This window comes from Micrasema longulum, unplaced genomic scaffold (genome assembly GCF_059751315.1).
Source record: "Micrasema longulum isolate JH-2025_06_02 unplaced genomic scaffold, ASM5975131v1 h1tg000031l, whole genome shotgun sequence".
Classification (NCBI taxonomy): Eukaryota; Metazoa; Arthropoda; class Insecta; order Trichoptera; family Brachycentridae; genus Micrasema; species Micrasema longulum.
The window spans coordinates 856265-867596 of NW_028277238.1; the positions used below are offsets into that span (position 1 = coordinate 856265).

Sequence of the window (11332 nt, forward strand, 5' to 3'; positions counted from 1 at the left end):
TGATCATGCCACGTCTTCCTTGGTCGTCCTCGTCTCACGTTACCATTCATTTTTGCCATGTATACTTGTTTTACCATTCTTTCATCGTCCATTCGTTCTACGTGACCAAACCATCTCAGAGACCCTTTCTTAATCTTATCAATTATACTTGACTCAGATTTACACTCTCGCCTGATTTCATAATTCGTAACCCTGTCATATATTGATTTCCCACACATTCGTCTAAGAGATCGCATTTCAACCGCGTTCACTCGACTTTCATCCGTCCTCTGCCAGTTTCACTTCCATACATTAGTGTTGGGACTAAAACTCCGTTGTGCACTGCCCGTTTAGCTTCGATTGACATATTCCTATTAGCAATTACTGTGCTTAGTGTTCCGTTCATTTTGTTGCCTGCATTCACTCTCCTTTCAACATCTTTTTCTACTCTTCCATCTCTTGAAAACATGCTTCCCAGATACACAAATTCTTCTACTTGTTCGAGACATTCGTTGTTTACATTTATTATGCAGTCAGTAACCTCACTATCACTTTTGACTTACTTTCGTTCATCGCCAATTCGCTCTCCAGGCATACATCATACATTCTAGAGACTATTTGTTGCAAATCGTCCATGCTGCTTGCTAACAGAACTGCATCATCAGCATAGAACAAGCAGCTCACTAAAAAATTATCACTTTTTGCTCCAATACCCATACATTTTATCTCTTTTATACAGTTGTCCATGTATAGATTAAACAACCATGGTGACATTACACATCCCTGTTACATGCCTTTTGAGATCGCGAACCAAGAAGTAAATCCCCCATTAACTCTTACACACGCTAAACTCTCCTCATAGAGAGACGATACTGCGCGTATAAGTTTATTGTTTACTCCATACTTTTCCAACACGCCCCACAATTTCATTCCATCTACTTTATCATACACTTTTTGACAAAAACTTCTCCGTTAGCATTCGAAGCGCAAAAAATTGATCCGTTCATCCACATCCACTCATAAAGGCTCCTTGCACGTCCCACACTTTATCTTTCATCACCTTTCTTACTTTCTCGATTATAATTTTCTCATACAGTTTACCGACAGAACTCAGAAGACTGATTGCCCTATAGTTCCTACATTCCGCATGAGATCCCTTTCCCTTATATAAATATATAAGCCTTTATAGGCATGACAACTGCCCTCCTCCAATCCAAAGGCGTATGTCCTTCCTTTAGGCAGAGATTGAAAAGTCTGTGCAGCCATGTGCCCACGATCTGGCCACCACTCTTCAGATATTCCACAGCGACCTTATCATACCCAACGGATTTTCCATTTTTCATACTTTTCAGCGCACTCTTTATTTCTACCATGCTTATCTCACATGAACTATCATCACTCGTATATTCCTCTGCACAACCAAGATATTGCTCAGGGACACTTTCAGTACTTTCGTATACTTCCATAAAGTATTCCATCCATCTCTCTTTCACTCCTTCGTCATTCGTTAGCATTCGGCCATCTTTTGATTTAATGGCTTTTATGTTTCCACTTTCGGAGGAGTTCTTTGTCTTTTTCACCTCTTTCCAAAACAGTTTTATATTTTCATGAAAATGAGTGGACAATTTTATACCTTCTTCTTCGTTTAGTCATTTATTGCGTTCTTTCACTCCATTCTTAACCAACCTCTTGCATACTTTATAACTACTTTTCGCTCTTTCATACTCGCCGCATGCATCCTTTTTTTCCTTTACAAGGTCTTTAATACTATCATCCCACCATGCATCTCTTTATTTTTTCCTCTTTGCCATTCTGCATACACTCTTAGCCGATTCACACACGATTTAAATCGTTCCCACATTTGCTCGATATTGACTTCTATTTCATTCTTTCCTAAACTTTCGTTTAAATCACGATCATACTTCGCTCTTACATTCTCGACTTGCAGCTTTTCAACCTTGACTCTAGACGAAGATGTCACAGTTTTCGTTCGTGAGCGCCATCCACGAAATAGAATCACTCGTGTTACAACAAGAAAATGATCATCTAAAGAACAAAATAAAAGATTATTTAGATATTAGGTACTGATGTGAATATAATTTATTGTATAAAAAATTACATAAATGATGAGATGTTTTGATATAAATTTTGTTATGAAGGCCCAATAAGGCATATATAATTATAATAACTTAAAATTATCTTATAAAGTAAGCTTACAATATTAGATTCAATGTTTTTTTTTTAATCAAAAATACTTGCATTTACTCTATGCAATCTTAGGATGGGTGCACATACAATAATGAATCATTACAGCCAGTGTTTCCCAAGCCCCAACATATTCAGGTTAACAGTTATTTGTGCTAGGAAAAAAAGGTTACGTGCAGTAATTTTATTTAAATTACATGTCAATCCATTGAAATATGTGATAATGATTTTTTTAAGACATCAAAAATAATTACTACCTATTTATGGAGTTTTACAAAGAAGTAATAGTAAAAAAACACAAACTTCATTCCATAAAAGATTGTTAGTTCTGATTGCTGTGTGCATGCCGCCATATTTCAAATACTACATATCGTGGGTGTACTGGCAAAAAACTTTAACTCTCAAATCCCTGTTTTGAGAAAACAATCATTTAAGTTTTGTTCCAATTTTACTCTTTTATATCTTCTTTAAATATAATAAGATGTTAAGTGCTCATTTAAGAACATGTTTTTAATTTTTCCGTTTCTTAATTTTATATTACGTTATTTAAAGCTTTTAGCCTGAATAAAATACTGGGTATACAACTTAACCTTAAATTTATTTTTAAAACTACAGATATATAAAATTTAATATCGGGTTGTGGTCCTGTGGCTAGTGTCTCGGACTCACAGACCGAAGGTCTGTGGTTCGAATCCCACTCTACCCCAACTTGATTCCATTTTCTAATAGTGAGTTATTTACAACTCGTTGAAAATGGCCCTCAAAATTAAATATTTGGGTAAATCATAAGAATGCAAATATTTATTTTTATAAAAAAAAATAAATAATAAAAAAAATATTAAAAAATATGACTAAGTGTATTTTTCCAGTTTGTAGAGTGTTAAAAACTTTACAAAACTGCATCATTAAGTCAAATCTGCATATTTTCGAGTTAACGCTTTTTGCCAGTATACCCACGATAGATATTATACTCTGTGGTTTGTCTTACGGTCAGCACTTTTGCCTACTATACAAGAGCTTTCGGGTTCGATTGCAGATATATACGGTTGACATGAAATATTCAATATTCATTTAAGAATGATTTCTTACACTGCAACTCCCTAGACTGGTACCTAAAGTGTAAAACTGATGACCTTGCCTTTATGTAACAAAAATATATCGATATATGCTGCGATTAATGTACCAATGGAGTACCCTATACACCATTGGGTGCAAATAAGTGTAATGTTTTAAATGTAGTATATTTTGCCCTCTGTGAATATTTACTATCTTAAAAAATACTTATCAGTCAATCACATTAAAACTATAATTGATTAATACTTTACCATGTATTCAGTCATTTTGATGTTAATATTTATCAACCATGGCAGTATCATGAGTATATTATACAGGGCAGGGGGGGGTGTTATACAATCAAAATTATTTTATAAAAAATCTTGCACAAAGCCTTAAAAAATAATTATAATATATAGTTGATTGTTAAATATTGCTTCTAATGTGCGGTTTATATTTTTGTGTAATACATATATATTATGTATACAAAAATAAGAGGCATACTGATTATTTCTCTCTAAACTCTGTTAAAAATTAGATCAACATTCCATTTTCATTTCTGCACTCATTTGTACAAGGTTTATTTGAGAATAGGATAGGTACCTACTATTTATTTTAAAATAAATTACATAATAAAAATTTCCCATGATGTATAAAAAATATTTTTACATTAACATTTATTACAAAGAAGTCTTTAAATATTAAAGCACTTGCTATTAGAAAAATACATCATATAGGAGTTAAAACATTTTAAATATTTCAAATGTTAATACTGGTTGTACATTAAGTAGTACATTACTAAAGTGTTTGAGATTCTTAATATTTTAATCAACATTTTTCTTTTAATAAATTTATAATAAACAAAAGATATACTATTTATAAAAATGTCACATAAAAAAAAAAATTATCCATTTATGTCCATAGATAAATAATTTGTGCCGAACAACATTAGTCTTATACACATAGTGGAAAGAATTTTATTATAATTATTAATACTAAAAAATAAAATTATCATAAGAATACAGTTCGGCACATGAAATGGAACCCAAACCCTGGAGGAGTTCAGGTAAAAATCGTGAAAAAGATAATCAAGCGGAGATAAGTCCGCCACTTAGTATAGTGGTTGGCACATTCACATAGAGATGAGCGATCCTGAGATCCTAGGTTCTGACAGAATGATAAAATATTGTTTATTTAAGATGGTTCTACACATATATGCATGCTGAAATTGGAATTACAATGCAGTGACCTATGCACCACTGGGTGCAGATAGGGAAATGATGAAAATAATCACTAATTACTACATATTTATGTCATTATGGGATACTATAATATGTTGTTACAGAACACATAAAAATCCACACACTGAATAAACAAAAATATGTAACAATAATCTATAAATGATACATTTGTAAAAGTCATGTTGTTATTTTAGAATTAAAAAGGTCTTAAAATAAAACATTGCAGAAAATGGCCATATTCCACTAATAAATTATTTGTAGAGATAGATGAATATGAAAACATATTGAACAATTTTGCAAAATTATTCCTAAGAAAAAAACTAAGCTATTGACATAATATTATATTTCACTAAATTTGTCCATTTCAACTAAATAATTCATTAGGAACTACTGCTGTGATAAATTCATTAAGTTCTATAATTTTATTGGTATTAAATAATAGATAAATAAATTGCACAGAAAATAAATTTGTTTGGATATTGTCAGTATACATTTTGTATTTATAAATCATTTTTCAATGTTGACTGTCATTTTCTATAGTTATTGAGCGAGAATATTGGGACTAAGTAGTGTTTTCCTGTAAAAAAATACTGCAGATATATTAGAGCTTGTAATCACTGTTGCACTCAAATTATAGTGTAAAATGATGAGGTTAATTATTGGAATATTATTGTCCGTTTTGAATGTACAACAATGATAACACTGGCCCTTCTCTCAATAATGCACTGCAAAATCAGATTAACAAGATAAATATTTGTTCATTTTTACATCCACTTTTTTCCAAATCATATTTACACTGGAGAAAGTTCTATAACATCGTAGTTGCGTTCTTTTTTACAGACAAGAGGGTAGAATATAATGAAATAATAAGTTCCTGCAGACAACATGATGACGCTCAATGTTATTGCTATGATTCCCCATGCTGAGAGTCCGATTCCTCGCCTTGATGTTTGGGATGGTTTTCCAGTTGCTAAAATTAAAAGAAGAACATTTATATATTTATTAGCAGGTAACTGCCGGCTGTTGCAGATAGTACGAAATTCGGCCCTTCGTTTATTCAGTCCTCCAGGCAGTTAATAAGGATCCCAGATACTCAGAAATTTTAGCCCTTCGGGCAATTGGAAAATTGGCAATAAAGAAGAATATGTCACTCAAAATAATGCTACCACAATCACGTTTAATATTCAGATATATAAAATATTTGCGCACAGGCTGATGAGTGTAGAAATAGGTTAAAAAAAGGATTTTTATTTGTTATGTTTTTATAAGACAAATGTTCAAAGGAAAATTTTGTTTAATATTTATTAAATTTAAAGCATGTTTCAAAATAATGTTAAATGTTTCCCTCGGCACGGGACACCCCATTATTTTGGGAACATTATTTTAATTTTTTTTCAATATTGTAATATAATAAATACATATAAAATCCTTGTCCATACAAAAATTAAGGTTAGTCAGCGATCGGAATGTAAAATAAAGGAATTTGTAATTCAAAATAATGTCACCAGCACCATTTATTGTGGACAGCAACGGGGTCTGCATTGAATAGAAGAATGATTTTTTTAGATCATTTTACTACAAATATATGTTTCGTAACACATTTTCAAAACTATCAATGGTCGCAGTAAAATAAGTGATGAGCAGTGTCAGTCCAGGGACAATGAAATATAGCAGTTTAAAACCATCTTTTATAAACCAATATTTCATGCCGATCTTAGTGGAAATGCAGACACGAATCGACTAATGCTTCTATGAGGTTACGTTGACAGATGTCCAAGTTTATTTCATGACATCTATTTATTTCGACCATTACTTACCGCTAAGACTATCTCTGTAGATAGTTTTAGCGGTAAGTAAACGTCTTCCTGTGAAAACGGCGGAAGCAAAGTTGCACACCTAATACATAGTTTTGATAGTTACTGGTATTCAAACATTCAGCAATAGCTTGTAGGTGACAATCAATATAAGATTTAATTTGAATTGGATTGGGTGTCTCAACTGAAGCAGAATATACGTATAAGATAATATCGCTAAATCTTCAAACCATTAACCAATCCAATGCAGTTATTACAAAAAATCACTGGAATTTTTTCCCATGAATAATTAGTGTAATCTGCAAAATGTACTCTATTTTTTCCCCCCCATTCATGTCGCAGGGGGTGCATATAAATTGTCAATTTATGTTTCCAGACAAAAACTCAGCCATTTGGAGGTTGCGTTTTAATTACTTACTTTCTTTCGTAAGATTGTTATTCACTTCCTGGGCATATCCGCCTCCAGTATAACTGGATGTCTTAGGAATGTCGTACTTCGATGCCTTGCTTCCAGAGCCCGCCCGGTATCCAGTGAGGCCTTCGGAATAAGTTAAAACTGTGGAAAATTAAATGAGTTAATTACATGAAAACAAGATCAGTCATAAATTTAAAATCTATCAAATTGAAGCTTACCTGATAAAATAAATAACGAAAATACAAATAATTTCTTCATTCTGCTGTAAGATAAATTATTTATTTACTATAATGCAAAAGGCGTAAATAAGAGATTATTTGAACGTAACCTTAAAAGAATTACGATTATTTTTAAGTTAGAAAAACAAAAAATAAAACAATAATTAATGTGTGTTATGAACTTTTCTCAGCAGCATTCCACAGATTCTTCACAAATTCCCATAGACAAAAGCATGTATGATAAATTCCTGAAATCAAATATTATATTTTTGTAAATTTACATTTTCTGCAAAGCGTTCAGTTATGAAGAATGATCCATCAGCAGCGATTCCATCAAAATATGAAGTGTTATTTTATATAATACGTATAATTTGTATGCTTCTATTCATATTGTTATCCGTTGTCTTTTCTCGATTTTTTTTATTTTTACATATTTTAATAATAATTTCTAAATACAAATGTAACATGTTTTCGGCCTATATTACAATGTTTGGGTAGAAGGCCTCAAAAAGAGGGAAAATATATCTCCTTTTGGTGTTGATTTATCCATTTTCGTAAAAAACATGTTGAGAAACTGTATGTGATAAGTCAGAACTTGATACGAGTTATACGTACGTGTTTAAAATATTCATTATAAAAAACTTTTTTCCCCGTAAAATAACCAGGTATTTTTATAATTCATCATAAAGCCAACCTTTAATTGGATTAGAAAATAAGTCGGTGATATTTGAACATATTTAAATATGAATTAATGTAATCTTCCAATACATTATTTTGTGTTCTAGGATTTTTTCAAACAATAAAGCACTTTAGTAATACTAACATTTTAGTTCACGTTAGCTAATTCTGAAAAGAACCACATTTCAATTACCACCCTTAAAAATAAATCCATTTAAATAATATTTACCTGAACCCTTACTAATTACTATAATTTTTTCCGTCTATTGTTAAAGTAATTAGGATTCAATCTCTTTGGGTAAATTCGATGGACCGAGTGACGAACTACCTAGAATTCCAAAGACCTTTCTTTTGAAAATACAATAAAATGAACAATAAATATCGACCCGTGTTTTTCAATGAAAAAAAAACTTTTAAATAATGGTAAAGCTAAACGATGGCCATTAGAATAATATTTGTGTTTTTTAAACAAATTTTTATAAAAAGAACAAAATAAAACCCAAACCTTCATTCAAAGGGATAAGTAAAAAGGATATGACACCAAATTCTTCGGTCATTCATACAAACCTCAATTCCTCAGCATTCATACTTCTACTTATGTATGTATTCCACTTTTGACATTTACTGCATAACTCTTACAAATTTTTACGCCATAATTTTCTTGTCTGCGCCCCATGGTGCATAAGACAATGCATCGGTACCACAATTATTGCACTATAGTGTCATACACTGGCTAGAACACGCCAGTTGGGAGGTAAAAACAAAAAAGAAGAATAGGAAGAGGAAGATATTGGCGTTGTTGGTCAACCTGATTAAACGTAATATCCGTGTGCGTGTCAAACTATTTGTCGGCGAGTTATCCGCTTTTAGAGGAAAAATCGGCAATGGGGAAACTAAAAATATCACTGATTTTATGTACATTTTGTGTATCACTAGTTTTTGGAGTCAATGTTGACATAATAAGTAAAGATTTAATAAACAAGAGTGTCGAGCGAGCGATAGATTTATCAACTCAGCTCGTGAAAATATCTTCCAAAATTACAATAGAAAACATCGGTAAGGAATCCGCGAAGAATTATTTAGTGGCTGTGGATCCCATATTGACAGATAAGCTCGCTTATATTTCGGTTAAAGATGCCGCCAAACGAGATTTACGTTTATTTGAAACATCTAATTTGGATCATCAGAATGTGAAGTTTTGGAGGGTAGAATTTAAAGAACCTCTGCAACCTGGAAAGTCTTCTGTTTACCAACTCGATACTGTGTATTCCAAGGCGTTGACTCCTTATCCATCTAGCATAACGCAGAAAGAGAAGCAACTGGTGAGGTACATCGGCAATCATTATTTTTATTCACCCTATCGGACCGGTTCTCAGAAGAGCACTGTCGCAGTGGGCACTAGAAATATCGAAAGTTTTACAAAGTTAAAACCATTCACCAATGTTGACTCGACGATTAACTATGGATCTTACGAGAACATCCAAGGCTTCTCGGAAGATGAAATGAATATACATTACGAGAATAATTCTCCATTCTTGACGGTGACCAAAATAGATCGGACCATCGAAGTGTCTCACTGGGGAAATTTAGCGGTGGAGGAGACCGTAGATATGTATCATTCCGGAGCCGTCCTCAAGGGATCCTTTTCTAGGTACGAATACCAGCAGGATTCAACCAGCGGCTTGTCCAGCGTGAAGTCTTATAAAACACTACTCCCGGCAGCCGCCACAGGAGTGTACTACCGAGACACTAACGGAAATATCTCCACATCGCACATGCGAGTGAAGAAGGATGCTGTGGAACTGGAGTTGCGCCCGCGGTTCCCGCTGTTCGGGGGTTGGAAGACTCACTACACTCTGGGCTACAACGTGCCGAGCTACGAGTACCTGTTCCACACCGGGGACCAGTACCTCCTAAAGATGCGCCTCATGGACCACGTGTACGATGACATGGTAGTGGATGAGATCACCACCACCGTCATCCTTCCAGAAGGTTCCGGTGACATAAAGCTCACGCCCCCTTTCCCCGTCACACGACACCAGGACACTCTGCATTACACTTACCTGGACACCAAAGGAAGACCGACAATATCTTTCACCAAGAAAAACCTCGTAGAAAACCACATTCAAGATTTCCAACTACGATACTCCTTTCCTCGAATTCTTATGTTGCAAGAGCCTATATTGGTTGTTATTTTCCTGTATATTTTATTCCTGTTAGTAATTATTTATGTCAGACTCGACTTTTCTATCCATAAAGATGAACATCATAAAGATTAAATTGTCTCGTCAACCGGCAGTCAATTACTATAATATTATATGATAATTTTTTTATAATGAAGATAGTGATCGATGTGATGTCCAAAGACTTAATAAAAAATATATGGAAGCAAATAATTGTGGATTGTGGCTAAATTGTGGTTATTTTTACTCTTCCTGCCGTTGTAATCGATACCAGTCACATATTGTTCAACCTAATATCACCGTACTTTTAGTATAAAATATTGCAAAGCCACGCACAAACAGTATTTCCACATAGCCATTACACAAATATTATATCCCATTTCAATATATTATGTTAGTATGGAGTAAATTAAAAAAATATTGCTTTAAAGTTCTGTGCGGAATGAACTAATATGTTTATAAGCAGTCTAGGCACAAGACATTCCCCTTGTTTTATTGTTTGCAGCAAATGGTATAATTTTTGTTTTTTTCTAGAAGTTATATTCCATTAAATTTATTAGTGCATAAAATAATCCTCTCCAAACATGCGTGGTATTGTTTTTACATTGTGAATGACGCTCCTCCCGCAAAGAGCGATGAATTATTTTTGCACTATATAAATAAATGTATTCATCATTCCCGTACAACTTTAAACTGATAACATCGATCAAAGCTGGAAAATTTTACTTAGCATTCATAAAATTACAGTTTTAAATCCAGTTTGTATACTTTTTACTTCACATGTGAGCAAACAATGGAATGTTTTATAAAATTTAAATGTGTACATCTAGATCATCAATAAAAACTGTTAATTTATGATTTAGCCAATAAAGGTGTTTCAGAAATATCTGTTTCATTTCCTATCATATAAGTTTGTTACATAACATAGTAAAATTCTGATGGCAAAAAAGAAAGCTGAGGCTACAAAAACTCAGTTTTGCCTAGTTGCAGTGTTTTCTCATAAAATTTAAATACCGAAAGCTATACATAGGTAACTTGTCACATTTACATTTTATGCATGGAGCTTGTATTGGTTTCATAGCTATAAGACAATCATTTCATCTTAAGTAATAAAGCATTCATAAAAAAAATTGTAAATCTAAATAATTATTTATCCAAACAACTAGATAAATAAAATTGAAATAATATTAAATATAAATATGAATTACGTTTTGGTAGTAACAAGGACTATGGATCACATCTGTGGTTCAATTTTTTAAAATAAAAAGGTGTGCGTTTTAAATATTTATCGAAGAATGTGACTTATTTTTGTAGGGAGAGAATTTAGCGACTTGATATTTTTAGATACATAATTTGTACAATAATTACAAATGAACCATTCTTTACTTTTCCAGCACTGATATAATATGTATGATTTGTAAATTTACTTTTGTGACTAATTGGTAGAGTGGGAAAAACAAATTTTTAAGTTAAAGTTAAAGAAGTCAAATTAATGCACCTTTATATTGATTAATTTACATAATACTGAATGAGATTTTGCATTTAA

At 32.6% G+C, this 11332-nt stretch overlaps 2 protein-coding genes across 2 annotated transcripts; one reads left to right on the forward strand and one right to left on the reverse strand.

Annotated features, from left to right (window-relative positions):
- Positions 1 to 4531: 4531 nt before the first annotated feature.
- Positions 4532 to 7136, reverse strand: LOC148285486 (uncharacterized). The gene is made up of 3 exons (XM_088224469.1): positions 6926 to 7136; positions 6711 to 6848; positions 4532 to 5448 (listed from the first exon to the last, which is right to left on the reverse strand). The coding sequence occupies exons 1-3, from the start codon at positions 6963 to 6965 to the stop codon at positions 5270 to 5272; spliced, it is 357 nt and encodes a 118-aa protein (XP_088080595.1). The 5' UTR covers positions 6966 to 7136; the 3' UTR covers positions 4532 to 5269.
- Positions 7137 to 8430: 1294 nt separating this feature from the next.
- LOC148285487 (dolichyl-diphosphooligosaccharide--protein glycosyltransferase subunit 1) lies at positions 8431 to 10670 on the forward strand. The gene has a single exon (XM_088224498.1). It carries the CDS (start codon positions 8488 to 8490, stop codon positions 9880 to 9882), a length of 1395 nt encoding a protein of 464 aa, XP_088080624.1. The 5' UTR covers positions 8431 to 8487; the 3' UTR covers positions 9883 to 10670.
- The last annotated feature ends 662 nt before the right edge of the window (positions 10671 to 11332 follow it).